Source organism: Callithrix jacchus, chromosome 5 (genome assembly GCF_049354715.1).
Source record: "Callithrix jacchus isolate 240 chromosome 5, calJac240_pri, whole genome shotgun sequence".
NCBI lineage: Eukaryota > Metazoa > Chordata > Mammalia > Primates > Cebidae > Callithrix > Callithrix jacchus.
In genome coordinates, this window is record NC_133506.1 from 49364070 (window position 1) to 49388456 (window position 24387).

Below are 24387 nucleotides of genomic sequence, written 5' to 3' on the forward strand. Positions count from 1 at the left end.
AGTTGAAGTCACTTGCTCTCTAGTTGGGAGTGTAGAGGATGAGAGTTAAGGCTGCTCTGTGGAGCAGGACCGGCCAGTAAGGATTATTTAAATGCATTGCCAATGACACCAACTTAAATGTTCTGCAATCACACAGACTTCCTTGAGCTTCTTCCAAGATGGAGCAGATAAGAAGGGACATACAATCCAACCAACCTTTTCTTTGTTTGGAGGGCTGAGAATCATAGAAGGCAACCGACTTGCTCGGTTCAGCTTTCTCCATCTAGTTCTCCTCATTAAACTTGACTGCTTTCTAGAAGTTAATCAAATACACTCTCAGGCTGCTTTGGCCCAGTTTCCTGGTTAGGCAAGAAGGGAAAAAGGGCTAGGCATTGCAGAACCCCAGGTCCCGCAGCTCCCCCACGTGGCTGCATTTTTGACAAAACCATGCTTCTGAGAGAGGAGATCAAGTAAGAAGCCAGCCCTTCCGCGGCTGTCATTAGCAGAAGTGCAGCTGGGGGCCATTTTGTCAAGAAGTGGCTCATTTGGAAAAACAAAACAAAACAAAAAAATGGCAAAAAAAAAAAAAAAAAAAAAAGAAATCTCTACAGGTGCATGTCAGTCCCTGGTAATGAAATGTAACAAAGGAAGCACTTAAGTTCGGTGAGGGAAATACAGCTTGAAATTACAGATTGTGCCCAGAGCACTTTATAAACGGTAATGTGGGATAATGGATTATCCCTACTTTGGTGAAATTGTGGACTGCAACTTCTGCTGGGGCAAGTTAAAGGGCCAGGAGATGGAGAGGGTCGCGGGGATGCCTTTCCAGAAAAGGGCAACAGAGGCTAAGGGGTTAAACTCCCCAGAAAACCAATTTACGCAAAGGGCTGGATCCTGACCGGCATTCTGCGCTAAAAATCTGAATTACAAATTTAGAGAATTTGCCGCTCGGTAAGTAATTTCTTTTCTTCCTAATGGAGACCGTAATTTCCAGCGGACCGGGGCCACTTCATTTGCACTGATAGAGTGAACAAAATCTTGACCACAGAGAAGCCTAATTCTACTCGCTGTGCAAAATTGCCTTTTAAAAAGGCTTAAAGAGGGACATTTAAAGGATGGTTAAAACCAACCCCTGTAATCTGATATTGCTGCAAAGCACATCCCCTGGTTTCCCCTGTGTTTGTAACTTGGGTTAGTTAATAATTGGAATCATTTCTTTTCCCTTCCCTTTAAGGTAGGTAGTTTAGCTGATTTTATTTTTTTAAGGTATAAGATCTACTTGGGATTATCTGACATAAGAAATAACATTGTCAGATTCATGCTGGAGAAATCTATGCCCTTCCAGGCACTTTGAGAAGGGGAAGGACACAGATTCTCAATTTCTTGAAATCTAATTTTTTTTTTAAAGACACTTGGAATCTAATTTAACGAGACCCCAGTGCTTCTGGACTGTTTGCAAACAAACAAGAACAATCTAGAGAGTGTGTGTGTGTGTGTGTGTGTGTGTGTGTGTGAATTGGGAGGAGGGAGGAGGGAGGAGGAAGGGGAGAGACTGTGTGTTTAAACCCCCAATGATTTGTCTAAAAATCAAGGGGATACATACAACAGAAACATAGGAATTACACTTTCTTTCTCTTTTTCTTCCCATTTTGGCTTCTATTTTGGTATGTGCCTCCTTCCCCAAGACTATGAATTCAAGAAGGACCTCACGAGCTTCTGGGAACAACTGCTTTGAATGAATTATTTTATGGATACCAGTCAGAAAGTCACCGTCAGCGGGAACTAGAAAGGAGAGGTGTGTGCATGCGTGTGTGTGTACGTGTGGGTGTGTGTGTGTGTTTGCAGTGGCAGCCATTTCAGCTCAATAGCTCCATTCCTGGAAAGGCCACTTCTTGACACGGGAGAAGACACACTTCCCTGTGTACCTAAAAATAAATAACAAGTAAATAAATAATAATAATAATAAAGGCATTTTGCTCCCTCCCATAGGTCTGAATTCTTTCTCTTTTAATAATATTTTTCTGTGCCACTTTTGCTTTGCTTATGTCCCCCACTGCTTGTTCTGTCTGAGTGGCATTTCTGGGAATCTGTGTCCTAAAGTCTTTCTTGGGTTCACTGGTGAGTTTCTGCTCTTTTTCACTCTAGTTCAGCATAAGGGGTGCACATTAGTATTTGTTGCAAGTGAATCAGGAATGGGATCTCAACTCAACACAACAGTAATAACAGAAACGCACACACAGAAAGAAAAGAGTGTGAATTTATTTCTTAAGCTTTAACTGAATTCTGAGTTCTCCCAGTAAGTCATTTGCTTTACTTCTCTCTGGCCTTCTTGCTTTAAAAATAAAAGCAATTTCATTAAAAGATGATTCTCTTTTTTTGGCCCAGAAGAAGAAATCAGTTATAGAAACTGTTGGCACACTTTGCAGAGAGATTCTCAGCAAAGAAGCTTTTCTGTTATTTTGTTTTGTTTTGTTTGAGTCGGGGGCTTGGGAGGGCTCCAGCTGCCTTAGTCACTGGCTAAGTAACTGACCTTGGCTACTCAGTCTGCTTCTCTCACTTCTGCCTGGGGGCATTTCTTATCTGGGCGAAAAGCCTCTGTACCCAGCCAAGTGTAACTTGCAAATGATACCGGCACCTTCCTCAATGGACTGCAGCTCAGGAGCTCGGCGGTGTTTGGAGACAAAGGAATGGCAGCTGCCTGGTTTTCTTGAATCATCCTGTGCCCTGATGGTGGCAAGGATGGGCTTCCCCGAGTGCTGTGTTCCTGCTTTGTGCCAAGTTAAGCATTCTGATACTAAGTGGCATGAGATAGTTCTTGACTGGGTGAGGCACAGGTGTGAGTACTCTGGAGGTATGGTCAGGAGGTTTGAAGACACTAACCCAGCTGCAAGAAAAAGACCTCTGGTCTTTATTTGAAATAGGAATTCAGCCAGTCCGAACTGGGAGGTCACAGGCTCCGGCAGCACGGGATCCCGTCCTTACTTACATCGGGGTTTCGAGTGATATCGTATTTTTCTGAACACATTTTCCAAATGCCTATTTGCCAAAGCCATGGTGTAATTTGCCTAAGCAGCAAACTTGTCCTTATAGTCTAAGTCCACATCAGGAGAGTGTATTCAATGTTTACCTCCGATCAATGTGTGATGAATTGCATAAGAGATAGATTTGTGTCAGCCAATGTGAATGTGTGGATCTGTATTACGTGTTTATTTGCATGTATGTAAATATGGCTGAGTGCACGGATCTATTCCTGCATGATATATATTTATACACATGAGTATGTGCACATGTATGCGAATGTGGGTATGAATATGTATCTGGACATATATGCCTGTATCTGTAGTGGACACTGCCAATAAAATCATCCTCCAGTTAGGCAACCAGCTTCGCAGCTCAAGGGAGGCAGCTTGCTCATCCTCCCACCTCCCAGGGCAGCCCAGAACTCAGCTACCGGGGTTCAAAGGCCGGCCCCCTGGCCTCAAGGTCAAACTATCTGGGTGGTGCAATTCATGTTCCAGCTGAAACCAACCTTACCCAACCCCTTTCTTGCCCTCTTCTTTTTCTATGACTCCCTTTCCCTGGGAGCTCACTCCCAGTACATCCTATGTGTCCAAATCCCCATCTCAAGCTCTGCTCCAGGCAACCTGGCCTAAGACGGCGCTTTTCTCTTTTTTTGAGATGGAGTCTCACTCTGTTGCCCAGGATGGAGTGCAGCAGCCCGATCTTAGCTCACTTCAACCTCCACCTTCTGGGTTCAAGTGATTCTCCTGCCTCAGCCTCCTGAGTAGCTGGAAGTACAGGCATGCACCACCATGGTCAGCTAATTTTTGTATTTTTAGTAGAGATGAGGTTTCACTACATTGGTCAGGCTGGTCTCCAACTCCTGACCTTGTGATCTGCCTGCCTTGGCCTCCCAAAATGCTGGGATTACAGGTGTGAGCCACCATGCCCGGCAAGACAGCCCTTTTCTATACATGCATGTGTGTGTACCTGCAAACACCTACACACATTTGTGTGTGTGTGCCCATATACAAGGAAATTAGGGAGGATCTGGGAGAGAATTATCTTCCAAAGAAGAAAATGGGGGAATAGTATGGATTTTATACTGTAGAAGGCAGAGCATTTCAGATACACAGTGGGACTGCTTTGAAAGTTGAAAATTAAAAGATACTTTAGAAGTAAATTTACTTTTTATTAAATCAGAGAAAGATACAGTTTACATGACTGTCAGTCAATCATATGTTACTTTGAATTACATTTTAATAGACTCAGGGTCCTATTTACTTCTTTGTACAGGTATTAAAAACAACTCAGGTATTTGAATAAATCTTCTGTAAATTTTTATTAATTGAGGTTATAGGGAGGGTTTTATCAGAGCACATCCTGAGAACATTAGGAATGACAGACACACTTGAGATAAGTGTCAGACAGAACAGATGAAGCGAGCCCCTCAGCCATCTGAGAAACATTAATAATGTAAGATAGCAGAGACCAAATCTTTGTTAGGGATACAGAAAACAGGATAAAAATGGGGACCTTGCCGCCCCCTTGTGTTGCAAAATAACCGTGCAATTTTCTTTCTTTTTTTTTTTTTTTAAGTTGTAATCTTTGCCCTTGACGTTGGGCCTCAAAAGCAATTGTTCTCCCAAATCATTTTAAGCCCTTCCCAGTAAATCTTTACCCTCTCATCAATAACTTACAAGGACCCTATTAAAAACAACACTTCTCCATTCGTTTTTCATACCCCACACATTCCATTCTAGGAAACTGGCAACCGCCCAGCACGTCCGGGTTCTCCCTCCTTAAGATGTGAATTTAAACAAATGGATTTTCATCTCCCCTCTTCAAGCTTAGAGGATGAGCATGTGTTTGCTACAACACTTAATTCCTTCTTGCAGCATTTCTCTTCTACAACTTATTTGCCACTGCCATTTTTTTTTTTTTTTTTGAGACAGTCTTGCTCTGTTGCCCAGGCTGGAGTGCAGTGGCACAATCTTGGCTTACTGCAACCTCCAACTCCTGGGTACAAGCGATTCTCATGCCTCAGCCTCCTGAGTAGCTGGGATTACAGGTGCGTGCCACCGTATCTGGCTAATTTTTGTCTGTTTAGTAGAGATGGGGTTTCATGATGTTGGCCAGGCTGGTCTTGAACTCCTGACCTCAAGTGATCCACCTGTCTCGGCCTCCCAAAATGCTGGGATTACAGCGTGAGCAACCACTTCCGGCCACCACCACCATTTTCATCACTTAACCCTAATGCATTCCTCTATCCCCTCCCTTTCCTGCTTGGTGATCATCGACTCTTCTGACCTAACTAGGTGACCTGCTAAACCATCTTTACAGTTATTTGCCAGAAAAGACTGGACCAGAGACGTAAATAATACACCTCAATATACAACAGCTCGGGCTTAATTTCTAGGCAGAATTTCGCTTGCTGGCCATCAGAAGAATATATACATAGAACGTGTTTGGGGAGGAGATGGAGTAAGGAGAACACATCTTGTTGGCAGGAGAACCTGGTGGGAACCGTGGTGATTTGTTTACTTGGATTTGCCAACTGGTCCGATGGATACTGGGTCTGTTTGCACTTGAGCATCCAACATCCGCTTTGGTCCCTGGAGAAAAACAGAAAGATGTTGCTGCCTATCGAAGATCTGTAATTTCAACAGCAACAATGGCCACTTATGTAGCACTTACTCTGTGCTAGGTGCTGTGCTAAATTAATATAGCTCATTCTTCAGTGGTGGATAAGAGAATGGTCTCCAATCAGATGCCCTGGTTCAATGCCCAGTTACGTGACTTTCTAGCTTGGTGAAATCTTGGACAAATTACTTATCATCTCTTTGTGCTTTGGTTTCTTTTTCTTTAAAATGGAAACAACAAACTTATCTCAGAGGGTTGTTCCCAAGATAAAGCGAGTTCATTCTTACAATGCACTTAGTACCTGGGGTGTAGAAACCCCAACCAATTATCTCACTTTGGCCCCCTCCCCAGTTACCACCTAGGGTGGTAATCATTATCCTGTTTTATTTTCTCTCAGAACATACCACTCTCTGAAATGATCTTATTATCTAATTTATTTGTTTAACATCTGTCTTCTGTTTTTTTTTTTTTTGAGACAGAGTCTCGTTCTGTCACCCAGGCTGGAGTACAGTGGCATGATTTCAGTTCATTGCAACTTACGCCTCCCAGGTTCAAGCGATTCTCTTGCCTGAGTCTCCTGTAATTTTAACTTTATAGTTTTAATAATTTTGCTTTTTCAACTTATCTGTGAATACTTTTTAGCCCCATGCTTCCCCTTAGAATATGAACCCCTAAGGTCAGGTACCCTGTACCCTTTCTTTTCTGAATATACTACCCCTAGTGCCTAGTTCAAGGCTTGGCACGTGTTTTCTACAAAGGGCCATATGGTAAATATTTTAAGCCTCATGAGCCATGCATTCTAGTCAGCTAGTCAATCCAACAAGTCAACCCTCATCGTGCAACTAGTCAACCCTCATGTTTTTGTGTGAAAGCAGCCACAGATAACATGTAAATGAATGAACATGGCAGTGTTCAAATAAAACTAGTTACAAAAATAGGAGTTGTGTTTTTAATACCGCTGGTCTAGCTCAGTGCCAGGATTCTAAATATTCTACAAATATTTGTTAAATGAATGACCAGATTATTAGAAATCATCTGAGCTTCTCCACACCATCTTCCTTTTTTGGTCTTCCTACCTACTGTGGAGGTTGGCTTCCATGAGAAGAATTAGAAGCCGCAATGTAAGTCATTCCCTGGGTGGTGTTCATTTTAAACAAATGAATAAATCATGGGTTGAAAAATGTACACTAAAAGAAACCCAAATATTTCCCCAACATTTTCTTTTCTGGCCCGTTAGCAACTTGCTACTCAAAGGATGGTCCCCAGATTAGCAGCTTTTGTAGCATCAATCAGGAGCTTTGTGGAATCCCAGGTGGGACCTCAGAACCACTCAATCAGAATATGTGTTAATCGATCCCTGGGTGATTCATGTGCACAGTACATTTTGAGACTTGTGTTAGCAAATCCAATAGAGCCTCACCTAGGTGGGTGAAGTATTTCTCTCAGGGCTACAAACCGGCATTCTTGCCTTACATCAGCATCGACACTGCTCACATCAATGAAACCATGGCAAGGGCTGCATGATTAGTTTGAAGACTGCACTACATCCAGACAGAAGAAGCTAACAAAGAACCATCACATCTTGTGGAATAAGGAGAGAGAAACTATGAGTGTGAATGTGCTTTAGATGGAAAGCTTAATAAGTATTTTCAGAAGAAAAATGAAACAAGGAAGAAGGGAGAAAAGGAAGGGAAGAAATTTCAGTAGTTTCCATATGTAAATCAAATTATTAGTAGATACCTAGTTTCAGTGTCTCCCTCCATAAAGTAGGCGTTTCTTAAACATGCAAGTAGAAATTGTAAGTATGGTTAAAGTTGAGTACAATGTTTTATCAAAGGGTAACAATTTCAAGTAAAGTATTTCAACTTTATATTTCATATTTTAGTATCTATTATTTTAATCTCATCCATTCATTCCTTTGTTTATCAAACGTCTGCTGTTTATGTGGTTCTATTTCAAGTGCTTGAGACACAGCCTTGAACCTGAAAGGTGGTACCCTACCCTCATGGAGCTAGGAGTCCAGTGGTGAAGATGAGCTTTGATTTTGTAGAGGAGAGTGAAATCTAAAACACTTCCTCACCAGTCTGCCTAAAATTGCAAGCAGTAAAAAAATTCCTCTGCATCCAGCATCCCTTGATTCTACAGTCCATGAAGTAACACAATTATACATTTATAGACCTATTAAATTAAATTAAATAAGCAGGAGGCTTTTAGCCTGAGGCAGTTTCCTTACTCTGAGTGTCTATGTAACAAACTGCAACCACACTTAGTAAGTAAACAAACCAAAGCTACCTTGTGAGTATACTTTTTTTTTAATAACAAATAGCCAGCTTGTAGCCAATCACAAATAGCTTAGCTTTAGCCAATCACTGGCAACCAATTAATTAGACCATTCCCAAATAAGGCAGACACCTCATCACATCATGACCAAATAAGGCAAACGCCTCATTGTACCCAATTGGATAAATTTTCTACTTTGCTTCCATGCTTGGCTTATAAAAGCTTACTACTCAAGTCACTGGGCAGTGTGCTCTGAACCTCTTTTGGTTTTGAGTGCTGTCTGTCCAATGTATGAAATGTTCCTTGCTCATAACATAAAGTGTGTTTAATTTGATTTGTCTAATTTTTTTGACACTTCAAATTGGTATAATATAATGTAAATAAAATAATCTAATAATGCATTAATTCTCCATCCATTCATTTATTCAACAAATAATTACCAGAACATCTACTATGCACAAGGCACTGAACAGAATGATGATGATGATGATGGTGGTGATGATGCTGATTGCTGCCTAGGTCTCAGGCACTGTGCTAGGTGACTATATGTAGTATCTCACATAACCATTTCATAAATTCTATGAGTTAGATACCATCATTCACGCACAGATAAAAACTCCCGTTCAGAGAGACAATAACTTGCTCAAGGTCTTAGCTTGTAATTGGAGAAGGAATTTACCTTCTTGGGGAAAGAGAGAGCCCAGAAAGAAGAGGCAAGAAAAAAAAAAAAAAAAAAAAGAATCCACCTACCAGGCCCTTAAAGAAGCCCCCAAGGGACTGCTGCCGCTTCTCAGCTCTCTTTTGGAGCTTGTCCCCATTCTGCAGTGAGTTCATGTCCACCGTGGCCTGCTCTGTGCACTGGGCTGGTTCTTTGGCTTCCTGCTTGTTGCTCTTCTGCTTGTTCATCTCGGCTGCTGACTTCTTGTCCTTCGAGGAGCTGTCTTTGCCTTTCTGGGCTGTTCCTGTTGGTTCTGGCTCTGGCTGTGTGGCAGTCTTTTCTGTGGAGTCTGATGTCTACAGCAGTTTCAAACAAAGCACATTTTTACTGGCTGCAAGACAACTCTTAGTTGCAAGGGAATAAATACGTTAAAACAGAGATGTTCAAATATTGGGTGGTATCTACATTTTCATAATCCCTAGGTGAAATGAAAGTAAAAAAAGAAAAATGTGTACTTATGAAGTCATGGTGGGGATATTTATTTAGTTATTTAATAATCCATTAACAATTTTTCTTTTTTTTTTTGAGACGCAGGTTCTCTGTTGTTACCCAGACTGGAGTGCGATGGCACAATTTCAGCTCACTGCAACCTCCACCTCCTGGGTTCGAACCATTCTCCTGCCTCAGCCTCCTGAGTAGCTGGGACTATAGGCGCGCACCACCACGCCCAGCTAATTTTTGTATTTTTAGTAGAGACGGGGTTTCACCTTGTTGACCAGGATGGTCTCGATCTCTTGACCTTGTGATCCACCCGCCTCAGCCTCCCAAAGTGCTGGGATTATAGGCATGAGCCACCGCGCCCAGCCTCCATTAACAAATTTTATGCTATCCCAGAAAAGCACTCTTTGCCCCTTATTCTGGTACCAGAACTTGGCTTTTCCTTGAGGAACCATCTTTCTTCCTCATCTACTCCATGTGGTCCAGGCAAACTACTTCCACCTCTAGACAAGAGCATGTGACTTAGGCCTGGATGATCAGAGCGTTGCATGTGATTGGCCTGCTGTGACTGGCTCAGCAGAGCCAAATGCAGGTAACACTGAAGCTAATCTCAGAGCTTTGCTGAAACAATCGAGAGAGAGGCTGGCTCCCTTTCTGTCAGATTTGAAGCTGTGAAGATGTAAGACTGCAGCTTCCAGAATCACCAGTATTTCTAGGGAAAATCTTTCTGAAAAGGAAGCCAACACAGAGAAAGCACAGCTGAGAGGTCAAGAGAGAGAGAGAGAAAGACCAGGCACTGATGGTATCCTGTGTTCCTTCAATTTCTAGCTGTTCCTGAAACCCTTTTATGTTTCTACCAGCTTTGAGGGGGCTACTCCCACTTGCGGCCACATGAGTTATTTTCCTGGGGATGTGGGGATGCCCCTTCTTTTCTTCATGGTTGCATCTACCCTAATTTTTGGTGTGAAATTGTCCTTTTGCTTCATGAAATGGTGGCAAAAGAGATGACTGTTTTTGGTTTTGAACGTATATCTTTTTTTTGTGTGTGTGTCAAAATGAAAGGTTTACAAGCCCACATGCTTCCAATAATTTGATGAGATGAGGCTGTAAAATCCAACATTCTAGTAAATGCAGGCTGGGGTAAGAAGAATAATCATTTGGATATCTGATTTCTCCAGCTGCAAAAGCAACAACAGTCCAAAGAAATATGTCTCCAGTATAAGAAAAGCACCAGTTCAAGCAAGGCTGGCTTTGCTGTTGGGGAGAAAATTTAGAGTAAGGGAGACTTGAGTGTTACATGCCCTTTCCAAAGGGCAACAGTTGCTGCAATCCAGTCAAGAGATACCACATAGGCTTGCAGCCCCAGTGTGGTCAGAGAGCTTGTGTTTACCAAGAGAACCCTGAAATTGAATTTTTAAAAATGCCAAATATGTCAAGTTATTTTTATTTTTTGAGATGGAGTTTTGCTCTTGTTGCCCAGGCTGGAGTGCAATGGCGTGATCTCAGCTCACTGCAACCTTCACCTCCCAGGTTTAAGCGATTCTCCTGCCTCAGCCTCCTGAGTAGCTGGGATGACAGGCATGCACCACCACACCTGGCTAATTTTGTATTTTTAGTAGAGACGGAATTTCTCCATGTTGGTCAGGCTGGTCTCGAACTCCTAACTTCAGGTGATCCACCTGCCTTAGCCTCCCAAAGTGCTGGGATTACAGGCATGAGCCACCACGCACATCATGTTAAGTTTTAAATATTGACTTCAAAGGTTTTAAAGCCCTGATTGTGGCAAACAACTGGCAAACACACTTGACCCACCAGATACATGCGTATAAGCCTGATTCAGAAAGTTATGTACTGTCTCCAGGTAAAAACTTCTAACAAGAACTTTTCCTTTATTCTTTAAAATGAAGAAAACAAGGTGGCAGCTTTGATGGAGAAGGCATCAGAGGAGGCCTTTGATGGAGAGCTTTCCTTTCACACCAGTGAATCACGTACACCCCTTAGAAATAAGTGCGAAGACAAACAGCAGAGACTCCCCAGTCCAGAAGGCCTCGGCAGGTGCTCTTCAGAGGACAGAATCCTTGGAGAAAGAAGCAGCAGACATCCAGTGTGCCTTGAGAAGCTCTTCTGCAATACATGTCCTGAACACTTCTAGCAGAGCCCAGCTGTCAGAGTTGCAGTAAATGCTAAGATATGCATGTCCAAGAACAATAGATGGCCCAGAGCAGATACTCTCCTTAGAATGAAACAGAAACTCTCACCGCAACGCTCTTCAGAAAGGCCAGAAACCAGAGACCCCAGTTCAAAGGCCTTCTTAATTGTTTTTGTTGCGTAGAAAAATTTAAGATGCAGTGAGTGGCTAAGAGCTCAGTGGCTGGAGTCAGAGGGACCTGGTTTGATTCGAATTCCATCATAACCTTGCTGTGTGACCGAAGGTACTGACCTCTCAGTTTCCTCATCTGTACAGGAGCAATGAAAGACATGACACCTTATGGTGCTGTGAGGATTAAAGGAGCTAAAAATGGAAAGGACACGCCAATGTTCTCAAGTCTGAATCCAAGGCTCTGGAAAGTAAAATTCCCAACTGGATTCTCAAGACACTCCTAGGCGGGTATAAATAGAATGACGTTTCCAGCTTATTTGGATTTGTATGGATGTCATTCCAATTTTAGAATCACCAAGATTATTGGCACAATTGCTTCACTGTAAAATTCCAGACAAAATGTATAATCATATTTAAGCTTTTCTTTTTGAATAAAATAATTGTATCCTATTTTTAAATAATAATCTTTGGGAATTTTGGTTCTAAAGTTGTCTAGGGAATTAGTTTGGGGATCAGGTATAGTCGTAACTTAAGAAACAAAAGGAGTATTGTACATAGCAATATATTTCCTGTTTAAAATGTAGAATAAGCCCATTATTATGGAAATAAAAATATCATAACATATTTACAGTCATTGCTGTCCATTTGTGTGTGTGATATGGGTGGGCAACATTATAAGCTGGAAATTCCCTATCAGCAGCATAATAGTAATAGTAACAAATAGACATTGTTAACAATAGAATTGTGCCCCGACCCCAAGGCATATGTTGAATCCCTAACTCCCGATGTGATTATATTTGGAATAGGAAGTAATTCAAGTTAAACAGAGGCACAGGGTGGGGCCCTGATCCAGTAGGATTAGTGTCCTTATTGGAAGAGATATTGGAGAGCTTATTCTCTTTCTCTCTCTGCCTTGTAAGGACACATAAGCAAGAAGGTGGCCGTTTACAAGCCAGGAAGAGAGTGCTCACCAGGAACCAAACCCTGCTGATTTGGTTACTCCTTAATCCTATCTTTTCCAGCTACAAGAACTTAGAGAAAATTTCTGCTGTTTAAGCAACCACCTATGGCGTTTTGTATGGCAGCCCATGCTGACTAATATAGTAGCTGACATGTATTGAGCCCTCTGTACCAGGAATGATCTAAGTGTTTTACATGTATTGATTCATCTAAGTATGACAACCCTCTGAGGCAGTACTTTTCAGAGCTCCTCTATATAGATGAGGAAGTCGAGTCACTGGCAGATTTGGCAATTTGCCTAAGTCACACAGCTAAAAAATAAAAAATAAAAAAAAAATGGCTGATCCAGGATTTAAACCAGACAGTTTGAGTCTACCACTCATTCTTGTAGCCAAAACTACCAGAAGAACATTTGACGTCATTTTTTTTGTGTGTGGAGGTTATTATTATTATTTTTGAGACAGAGTTTCGCTCTTGTTACCCAGGCTGGAGTGCAATGGCACGATCTCGGCTCACCGCATCTTCCACCTCCTGGGTTCAAGCAATTCTCCTGCCTCAGCCTCCTGAGTAGCTGGGATTACAGGCATGCACCACCATGCCCAGCTAATTTTTGTATTTTTAGTAGAGACGGGGTTTCACCATGTTGACCAGGATGGTCTCGATCTCTTGACCTTTTGATCCACCCACCTTGGCCTCCCAAAGTGCTGGGATTACAGGGAGGTTATTTTTAAGTTAAAAAAAAAGAGTACAGTTACATGATCCCATTTAAAAAAGGAACACATGTAGTTATAAACATGTCATAGCTAAGTTTCTTTAGAATAAAGAAAATAATGAAAGTAAACTGTGTGACCTCCCCCCAGTATCTTTAACTATTCTGTTCAAGACATAGATTCTAGTACTTGCCAGCCATCGTGCAAGGTGATAGAGAAATAGAAGGAGATTTCTTGCTCCACAGACATTCCAAGTAGACATGAGAAAGGGCAGGGGAGATAAATAATTACAATTTGCAATGATGCATTGAAATAAAAGAACAAGATGTAGTTATGAGAGGTGGACATGGAAGGTTTTTTTGAGGAGGTGACATTTATGGCAAAAGTGAAGGCTGAGAAGAAATTTTTAACGCAGAAAAGAGGGAAGCACACCTGTGAAAACTTTTTGATCGAATATAGCTGAGGAACTCTAGCTTGCTCAGGCTTGTGTCTGCAGATCTCAGTGTATAGTTCTTGGTATATAATAAGTGCTTAATCCTGAGATGTTAAATGAGTTGGCTGTAGCTGAGAATTTTATTGAAAATGAGACTGTGAAGCAGCGAGAAAACACCAGCGAATCCCACCACCAAACTTGAGTTCAAGGTCACTTACTTGGCAGCTGGAGTCTTTCCCATTTATTTCTTCTGAGTGGGTGATCCCTCCATCCCCTTTCACTGACTAAAATAACAAACAGACAATGGCCTTCAGCCACCACAAGTACAGTAACATGGAGAATGCAAGAAAGTTCTGAAATGGATGATCCCAGTCGTTTATCATTGAGGTTTGCGATCAAGACAAATTGAAGACCAACTGGAAACATAGTACTCCGGGGACATAGAGATTTCCACGCAATTTGTAACCAGATCTAATTAAATTCAAGTGTTGGCCTCCAAAAATAACCACAAAAGTACTAAATCCTGGAATGAGGCAATTCTGAGACAAATGATGATGGTTCCAATTAATGTTGGAAGCAGGAGTTGGTTGAACATATTAAATGAATGCCTGAATGAACAACTGACCCATGAATAGCCTTCCACTGGGAATATTTAGGTTTTGGGTGTTTTATTGCTTTTTTTTTCTCTCCTTGATAGAGATATCAGTTTTGTTGAGTATTTCATTTTCCACCCTTTAGCACCCCCTATAGCCAGCAACACCAGTGACAGGGATGAATGGGGTTGGCCTTGACTCCTTAAACTCCACACGCTAAGCTAATGATTCTAGAAATCTGATTCCAGGAGCAGCAGCTTCAGCACCACCTGGGAACTTGTTAGAAAGGCAAACGCTGGAGACCCACTCTGGATCTAATGAATCAGAAACTTTGAGCGGCAGGGGCTCAACAGTCTGTATTTTATTTTGTTTTATTTTTGAGATGGAGTTTCGCTCTTGTTACCCAGGCTGGAATGTAATGGCGCGATCTCGGCTCACCGCAACCTCTGCCTTCTGGGTTCAGGCAATTCTCCTGCCTCAGCCTCCCGAGTAGCTGGGACCACAGGCGAGCACCACCATACCCAGCTAATTTTTGTATTTTTCTCAATCTCTTGACCTCGTGATCCATCCGCCTCGGCCTCCCAAAGTGCTGGGATTATAGGCGTGAGCCACCACGCCCGGCCCAGTCTGCATTTTAATAAGCTCTCAGGTGCTACCGAGGGTTGTTGAGTTTGAGCACCACTGCTCTCAGCAAGTTGGCCATATACAGGCTCAGACTCATGCTGGGGTCTGTGGTTTTAACGGTGCACTTAGTAATGTCCTATGCTTAGTGCTTGACACCTAAGAAATCTGGTAATAAAATGCTCAGTTCTTAGCAACAATATCGACTCAGGTCAAATTCCCGCGTATTTCGTTACTGCTTAATGTCCTCTCTTCCCAGCTACGGGAGGAGTACAGCGAAGAGGGTTTCAGCAAGGTGGGGCAAAGAGGAAGGCTCCAGATTCCTCTGTGATTTACGGCCTTGGCTGTTCTCTTAGCAGGCAGTAAGAATCCACAACGCACGCGCTAAGAACAGCCAGAAACACGGAAGGCATAAAACACCTTTTGACTGATTAATAGTATGTATTTTTGGGGCTGGGCGCGGTGGCTCAAGCCTGTAATCCCAGCACTTTGAGAGGTCGAGGCGGGTGGATCACGAGGTCAAGAGATCGAGACCATCCTGGTCAATATGGGGAAACCCCGTCTCTACTGAAAATACAAAAATTAGCTGGGCATGGTGGCGGGTGCCTGTAGTCCCAGCTACTCAGGAGGCTGAGGCAGGAGAATTGCCTGAACCCAGTAGGCAGAGGTTGCGGTGAGCTGAGATCGTGCCATTGCACTCCATCCTGGGTAAGAAGAGTGAAACTCCGTCTCAAGAAAAAAAAAAAAAAAAAAAAAAAAAAATATATATATATATATATATAGTGTATTTTTATCTGAGCTATGATGTTCACTTTAGAGATAATACAAATTATTATTTATGAAGGATAATTTGTAGTGGAGTGCTTACTAAGTGCCGGCCATGGTTCTAAATGAGATAATAACTTGCATTATTTCATTTATTCATTATGTCAGAACCTTATGAGACAGGAATTACATTATTTCTCAGGCAAGGAAAGGGAAGCTCAAAGATACTAGAATCACTGTAGAACTAGCAGTTTAAGTGCCAGTATTGGACAGCAGGCAATGACTCTGTATTCCAGGCTCTAAACCACCTCCCCATGCTGCCCCTAGAAGGTAGGTGGCACCACCCAATCAATAAACGTGTATTGAGCATTCACTGTATGAAGTTGCTTAATGTTAAACAAAATGAAAGTTTGGATGAGATGGAGGATGACCAAACTCAAATACGGATGTTTATGGGATGTCCCCTCATCAGGAGTCAACTGTGCTCTTCTTTATTTTTGCTCTTACTATTCTTAAGAGTCAGGGTCTCACTCTATCAGTCTGGAGTACAGTGGCACAATCATCATTAACTGCAGCCTCTAACTCCATGGCTCAAGCAATCCTCCTGCCTCTGCCTCCCAAATAGATAGGACTACAGGTGCACACCACCATGTCCAGCTTTTTTTTTTTCTTTTGAGACAGCATCTTACTCTGTTGCCCAAGCTGGAGTGCAGTGGCGTGATCTCAGCTCAGTGCAGCCTCCGCCTCCCAGATTCAAGCAATTCTCCTGCCTCAGCCTCCCAAGTAGCTGGGACTGGGGCGGCTGCTACCACACCCTGCTAATTTTTGTATGTTTGGTAGACACGGGGTTTCACCATGTTGGCCAGGCTGGTCTTGGACTCCTGACCTCAAGTGATCTGCCTGCTTCAGCCTCCCAAAATGCTAGGATTACAGGTATGAGCCATTGTGCCTGGCCCAGCTATTAAAACATTTTTTTTTTTTTTTTTGCAGAGATGGAGTCTCACTATGTTGCCCAGGCTGGTCTTGAGCTCCTAGGCTCAAGTGATCCTCCAGCCTTGGCCTCCCAAAGCCCTGGGATTACAGACACACTGCTCTTTCTAATATACTGCTTGGTGTGAAAGAGGTGGTGTCTGGAAGTTCCATGTACTGAAGAACGTCATTATGTGGGTTTTGCCAAGGTTTTCAACCCAATGGCAAACAAAGATCAGACCGTTTTCTTTACAAAATTTAGATCTATCTACATGGAAAGTGGGTTTTTCCTTCCTCTGTGTCTTGTGCATTGTTCTACAAAGGCCAGTCTTGCCTGAGAAGGTTTAGAAGAAAACATAAACTCTTGGTTACTTCTTCCTTTCTCATTAACAGCTCTGTTAGCCTTCCCATCACACCCGAAGCTTTGGATACGCAGGGATTTCATTCAACCTCCAAATTCTGGCTGTGTCGTAAGAGCGCTTCCTACTCAAGCACATTCTCAAGTGGGCTTTAGACTATGGCTTTGGATCACGTCTGTCAACCTCTAGGGAATGTTGAGCGACAAACAAACAAATGCACAAAATGTCTTTTTAGACAAAAACGGAATGGACATGAAGAGTCATGCATGACCGGTCCACCACCTTCTAAAGTCCCCTCACTTGCCCCCAGGAGAGAGGAATTTTAAACTTCCCCTTAGCTGTTTCAATTTGGCATTCATTAGGGACTCTGCCAATTTAAGGTTTCTTTCCCCCCATTTCTTTGAGAGTCCTTGGAGAAGAATTGGAATTGAATCAGAGGCTATGTTGACAGCAGCAGATCTCAGCTGACATCATGAAACAGACCTCCAGGCTGTCAGGGAAGTTATTGCAGAGAAGTTCAACTTCTTAAAAAAAAATGTATGTATGCAAAGGTGACTGAAGGTCAGATTCAGACTTAGAATCTTACTAAGTCCATCTGAAGTCACTTCTGTAATAGCAGTTATTATTAACAATTGTTCCCTCCCTCCCTCCCTCCTTCCCTTCCTCCCTTTCTCCCTCCCTTTCTTCCTTCCTTCCCTCCTTCCTTTCCTTACTTCCTTCCCTCCTTCCTTTCCTTCCCTCTTTCCCTCCTTCATTTTCCTTCCTTCCTTTCCTTTTCTTCTTTCCTTCCTTCTTCCCTTCCTCTCTCTCTCCCTCACTTCCCTCCTTTTCTTCTATCCCTTCTTTTTTTCTTTGCAGAGACAAATCAGGATAATTCATGTTGAACTTTGTATTCAAAGGAAACATAAACACAGAAGCTTATTTTTTCCAGCTGTCAAAAATAGCAAAGTTACTGTTTAAAGAGACTCAAATTCTTCCAGAGACTAGTTAATACTTTGAAGAATAATCTGAAGACTATTAAGTAATTTCAGAGATTTTCCAGTGTGATACTGAGCAAGCTTCTTCATGGAGTTAGTTTTTATTCATGGAAGTCAAAGGTGAAGCATCTCAGGGCATTCAGCCTGCAGCATTGAGATGGAATCTACTTGTGGCATCCAAGCCTTGTATATTAATGAAATCATTTTTTTATTTCTATCATCGTGTTCTGCATTCCTATAGCTTGATAGTCTGAGGAATGTTTGAACCACCTCCAACGTATATCACTTAGCTATTCAAAATACTAGCAAAAATGTTTGGTGGTCAGTTCACATTTCTTTGAAAGGAAGGTTAATGTATTTTGATAGCAATATAATTCAAACACAATTGAGATTTAAAAGAAAAAGAATTGGGCTAAAAATTTAATATATGGTGAGTACATCTGCAATACTGTTTACCAGAACAGTTACATGAGTACAAATCTGAGAAACGGGATCTACTGGAAATTTCTAGGATGAACAAAGGTAATGGATCTGAACTTAGTATTTCACCAAGATGCTCACTTGAAATGGAATTGGACTAGTCAATTAAACAACTAAACAAAAAACTGACTTGGAATTCTGGCTCTCCTGCTTACCAGAATTCCCCAGCCACGGTAAATTTTGTTTTAGCAACAAGTATTTTTAGAAAACCTGTGTCTAAGCTTTAAGTAAGCCATATATTAATTTTCTTTCCTTTTTTTTTTTGAGATGGAGTCTTGCTCTGTCACCCCGGCTGGAGTGCAGTGGCACGATCTCAGCTTACTGCAACCTCTGCCTCCCAGATTCAAGCATTCTCCTGCCTCAGCCTCTTGAGTAGCTGGTATTACAGGTGTGTGCCACCATGCCAAGCTAACTTTTTGTATTTTTAGTAGAGACAGGGTTTCACCATGTTGGTCAGGCTGGTCTTGAACTGCTGACCTCAAGTGATCCACCTGCCTCAGCCTCCCAAAGTGCTTGGATTACAGGTGTGAGCCACCGTGCCTGGCCTGCCATATATTACTTTTCTTCTCCTTTGCCTTATTGTCGTTTTAGGTAAGTGCAACAGCTCAATGCATCAAATGGTATTTCCATAGAACACGTTACTAAAGAAATCACAAAAATGGAGCATGTGGTTGTCCTACCTTCATGTCCTTTCTGAGAATACCAGCTGCAGAAGCACAGGAAGCAGCAATAACACGAGTCAAAGGGTGAGCTTCAGAATCGACAAAATGACAACTAAACAAAAAACTGACTCGGAATTCTGGCTCTCCCGCTTACCAGCTCTCAGACCATGGAAAAATTCCATAAATATGCATGAGTCTCTGTGTCCTCATGTCCATCAAGGGGCAGAGAGAGCGTTTGTTTCCTAGGGTGCTCTATTAATAAATGAGATACTGCATGCAAGTTGCCTAGCACACAATAAATAAACAGTAGCTATCATTGTTATGACTACCAATAACTGAAAAGTGCTGGATGACTACAGAGACCCTTGTAGGGTAGAAAGGAATGCAAGTCAGTAGAGACAGGAATTGAGCACATTAATGCTTCCTTCAGAAATCTTTTTTTTTTTGTTGTCTTTTTGTTTTTTTCCTTTTTGTGGAGAATGGGGTTTCACTATATTGCCCAGGCAGGTCTCGAACTCCTGGACTCAAGCTATCCTCCTGCCTCTGCCTTCCTAAGAGCTGGGATTATAGGCCTGAGCCACAGAACCTAACCCAGAAATCTTTCTTTAATGGCCAGGTATGGTGGCTCATGCCTGTAATACCAGCACTTTGGGAGGCTGAGGCTGGTGGATCACCTGAAGTTGGGAGTTCGAGACCAGCCTGACCAACATGGAGAAACTCCGTCTCGACTAAAAATACAAAATTAGCAGGGCACTGTGGCACACACCTGTAATCCCAGATACTCAGGAGGCTGAGGCAGGAAAATCGCTTGAACCTGGGAGGTGGAGGCTGCAGTGAGCCGTGATCATGTCATGTTGCACTGCAGCCTGGGCATCAAGAGCAAAAACTCCATCTCAAAAAAAAAAAAAAAATATATATATATATATTTCTTTAAAGAGCAAATCAGTATTAACCTTTTAATACTCAGGGAAGAATTTCAGATCAAGGACTTTTGGTTTTCTGCTTTGTAACTATCATTACAGATCAACCTCTTTCCATCTCCAATAGTACATTTCAACAGGTTTTGTTAGACTTTCTAGATTGAATGTATTTAATTAAAAAACCCTCTGATTTCATGACTGTCTCCTCATTTAGACCTTTACCCATTATTAAAGCTCATAGTATTTCTCTAAGCCTGACATTATTCCAAAAAATATTTTTGTACAAATCTAATGGTCCAAAGAAAGATATGAGGAGGAGTAAATCAAACAATGTAGGTGATTAGTTTGGAGGAGGAAAGTGTTTTCAAGTGCAAGGTGTTAATGTTGACAAAGCAGAAATCTGTGTCTACATATTTCTATCCACCACCTTTACGGTTTCATCTGCCTACCTGCTTTGTGGACACATGAATGCAGTAGTCTACCCACTCACTTTATAAAAATACACCAGCACTTCAAATGTTCAATTTCTTGACATACAGCTGAATTAATATGTATAAGAATCTCTTCCTATTTAGGGCATGGCAGATGTCTTAGATATTCCTTGCAATTATTCAAATCCTGCAGGAGCCCATGGGATTTCTGTGACGTGCTACATCTCTATGTGTTGAATGCACTGTTAAGACTTACATGATTCTGTTTTCTTTTCCCTAAAAAATAGTTATATTAAAAATGATTTTTTTTTCTATTTTTATTTTTATGAGTGGTAAATTTCTAGAAAGAAAGATCTCCAGCTGGGTGCAGTGGCTCATGCCTGTAATACCAGCACTCTGGGAGGCCGAGGTGGGCAGATCACTTGAGGTCAGGAGTTCGAGACCCTCCTGGCCGACATGGTGAAACCTTGTCTCTACTAAAAATGCAAAATTAGCCAGGTGTGTTGGCATATGTTTGTAATCCCAGCTACTCGGGAGTCTGAGACATGAGACTCTCTTGAACCTGGGAGACAGAGGTTGCAGTGAGTCGATATCATGCCATTGCACTCCAGCCTAAGTGACAAAGCAAGACTGTCTTGAGAGACAGAGAGAGAGAGAGAGAGAGAGAGAGAGAGAGAGAGAGAGAGAGAGAGAGAGAAGGAGAGAGAAGGAGAGAGAAGGAGAGAGGAGGAGAGAGAAGGACAGATGCAAAGGATAGAAAACTAGAAAAGTAATAGTTTGGTGAATGGAGAAACCGAATACAAAGCATAGGTTTTGCAATTGAGTTTTCTCTTCCATTAACTCAATTATTTAAATAAACTGATATTTTGCTAACAATATACAAAATTTGTTTGAAACATTTAATTTGGCTCAGTGGCTCAACCCCCACCCCCCAAAACCCTTAGCCATGGGCCAGACGTTTTCTAGCTGTTAGAGTAAGCTTTTTCTTTCCTGTACAAATCCAAAGACTTTGAATCAGTTTGGAAGCCATAAACATGTTACCAAAAAGTATTTCCTAAAAATAATTGCTAGAGCCAACTTCCAGAAATCTACCCAATGGGGATATTAACACATGTGCATAAAAGTAGGTGTATAAGGATCTTCATAGAGGTTTGAGAAGCAACTGAGATAACCTGGGTAAGATACATGGTGTGTGATCACTGGATATGAGGATAGAGTTAAAAATAAAAGTCTGTTTTATTCTCCATGGGGAAAGAGACTGTACCTGTTTATGTTCACTGTTGTATCCCTTGTATCTAGAATATAATGAGTGCTCAATAATTATGTGTCGAATAAGTGAATGAATGAAATGCAAAAAGTTGAAAACATACCAAATGTCCATCCATTGAGCAATGGTTAATCTGAGTATGATAAACCCAGACCATATAATTCAAATAAGTTGTTCTGAAGAATAAGATGGTTCTCTATCAGGGGGTGCAAACTCAAATACCCACAGGAAAAGGCCAGTAACATAAATGACTGAACTAGACTGTGTGTGACAATAGGGAGTGGTAGGGATTTTAGAAAATCATCATTTGTTTATTTGAATTAATCACAATATAAATATAGTGTTGTAATGAAAGCAAAACAGAAAAAAGACAATAATTAGAGTATCTGGAATTTTAAAGAAAATTTCTACAATCAGTATTTAAATTTTGCAAATATAATGTTCATGTTCGCAGGCCTTTTCATGGGCAATTGGTAATAAGAACAATGGACACCATGAGACCCAATTCTAAGAATCCACTGGAGATTGCTGAGGAAAAGTGTGTCCTCACCGACCTTCATCCCTGTCCTGTAGAGAATTGGTTCCAAAGGACACTTTTCTTTTCAATTTGTTTCCCTCAGAATTTAGACTTATCCATTTTCTACCGCCAATTTTTTTTTTTTTTCCCAAACAGCATCTAACAGATAACGCTGGGGGATAAATTTAAATAATACGAGACCTCATTAGAATTTAAGAATTTGTTTTAGATGAATGCTGTGAGTGCTTTAGAGGTCTTTTTTTTTTCATGCTTTCTTCGGAGTTTTTTGTAATTTTGCCTGTTTTAAATGAAGGAGCTTTGTGTTGGTTATTTGGAAAAGACTGTCATTCTATTTACTGTTTTTTTTTTTTTTTTCTGTATCTTTCAATTCCATCCAGAAATGGAAAAGCTGATCACTTTCAATATTATGATGAGCTATTTGGGGATCCCATTTGTAAGTTAGATTGAGCTGCCAGAAACAGACCAAATGTTCTTTTCTTTCCTGGCATTATGTAAAAATTGGTTAAAAAAATCTCAAGTCTTAATCTCCATTTTTACCACCAAATTGCAGATCAAATGGCCAATGAGATAGATACAGTTTTGGCCATATGGGCCGCCCACAATTGATTCTACACTTTTTACTCCACGAGAATATAACAAGAAAAGAAAATGACTGCTGTCAACAATTTCTAACATAATTATTTCTAATATGCCTCAGTTCCCATTGGCAAGGGTTTTGTTTTGTAGGCTAGAAAGAATTCCTTAACAGGTTGAGCCTGAGAAATTAGAGAATTGCTTTCTCAAAGGATTAAACTCCAAATACTCCTGAAAATAAAGGCACACTATAATGAAATTCTTGTTTTTCATTAAAAGAGAATTAAACTGATGACCTTTCACATGCATTTTTGTTTTTTGTTCTCCAACTGATTTAGGTTTTGCTGCATTATATTATTTAAGCTCCTGGCTGTTTAGACATATAATGGGCATGCCTTTTTTATAAACACCAAAAGATATCTATCCACCTTCTTTCTGTTCTATGCAGATTAAAACCATAGCTGATTTATATATTTCACTATTGGAATAATATGTTGTCATTTCCTTATTTAATTTATCTATAAGCCTATTTTTGTCCAAATTTGTGTCACCTACATGTCACCTTCAGAATTTTTGCCACATCTATATATAACTTGCACTATTTAATATGTAATCCTTAAAATACTTTATATTCTTTATGTAAACAAATGTATTTCAAAGAAAACCTTGTATCATTGCCATAGTGAGAAAAGCAGTGTCACTCACCATGAACAGAAGAAAACTTGAAAAAGAAATAAAAATGTACACAGAATGACTAAATAAAAAATATATTCACAGTAAAAAATATGCAATAATAGTAACTTTTAGTTAGATGTTGTTGTGTATCAAAATTTGGACCCAACCGCAATCAAAAAGCCAAAAAAAAAAATTAGATGTTGCTGTAGATAGGATGAAAAGGAAACACTTTTACACTGCTGGTGGGAATGCGAACTAGTACGACGACTATGGGAAACAGTGTGGAGATTCCTTAAAAAACTACAAGTAGATTCACCATTTGATCCAGGAATCCCACTACTGGATATCTGCCCAAAGGAAAAGAAGTCATCGTATGAAAAAAACACCTACACATGTTTATAGCAGCACAATTCACAGTTGCAAAGATATGGAACCAACCTAAGTGTCCATCAGCCAATGAGTGAAGAAAATGTGGCATATGTACACAATGGAATATCTACAGAAGGAAAAAAGGGAATGCTCTCATTGCACAATTCATACTCCACTCGTACTGCATACATACCATCTAGAACTATGTCTCCCGCTACCTGTGGCATGAGCCCACTGTTCCCAGAAGCCGCTCTAGGTACTTTAGGTTTCCTATACTGGAAGTAAGTGGCTTACCATTTGCCTGAGCAACGCCATCAGAGAGGTTCTTGGTTTGCTTTCTTCTCTTTTGAGTTTGACTTCTGTGGGCTCAGGTGTCGCATCTCCTTTGCTGAGGTCCACTGTTTGTAAGGCCGATTCTACTTCCTCGGACTTTACAATCTCTACTGGTGATTCACACACCACCTGGATTATTTTGCCAGGTAATAAGAAAATGAAAAATAAAACATTCCCCCAAAACATGTTCTACAAAATGGGTTCCTTGTTGCCCCCCTGACCACACAGTAGCTACAGTTTTCAATCTATGACCATTTCTACACAGGCACATCTTGGAGAAGTAATGCTTATGTTGTACAACACATCAATTTCCAAGCAACTGTCACATTGACATGGAAGTGGCAGAATCCTTTCCCCAAGGGGAAGAACAGGTA

General features: G+C 41.1%; 1 protein-coding gene and 1 long non-coding RNA gene across 20 annotated transcripts in view; one reads left to right on the forward strand and one right to left on the reverse strand.

Annotated features, from left to right (window-relative positions):
- The first annotated feature begins 738 nt into the window (after positions 1-738).
- Positions 739-12002, forward strand: LOC103792958 (uncharacterized). Of its 2 annotated transcripts, none has more exons than XR_013535258.1 (3): positions 739-930; positions 1665-1774; positions 10966-12002. It is a non-coding gene; the product is annotated as an uncharacterized LOC103792958 (long non-coding RNA). The 2 variants fall into 2 exon arrangements; XR_004743003.3 differs by lacking the exon at positions 10966-12002 and adding an exon at positions 9155-9288.
- Positions 4151-24387, reverse strand: part of BCAS1 (brain enriched myelin associated protein 1) — a 123587-nt gene continuing 103350 nt past the window's right edge. For 7 of the 18 annotated variants that reach the window (XM_078372005.1, XM_035298965.3, XM_008996144.4 and 4 more), the window contains 4 exons: positions 23975-24142; positions 13700-13765; positions 8653-8916; positions 4151-5594 (listed from right to left, as the gene is read on the reverse strand). In XM_078372005.1, coding sequence (XP_078228131.1) covers positions 5520-5594; positions 8653-8916; positions 13700-13765; positions 23975-24142 — 573 coding nt within the window. In that variant the 3' untranslated portion in view covers positions 4151-5519. The remainder of the gene's footprint in view (positions 5595-8652; positions 8917-13699; positions 13766-23974; positions 24143-24387) is intronic. The other 11 variants (XM_078372008.1, XM_078372007.1, XM_035298967.3 and 8 more) reach the window with 4 other exon arrangements.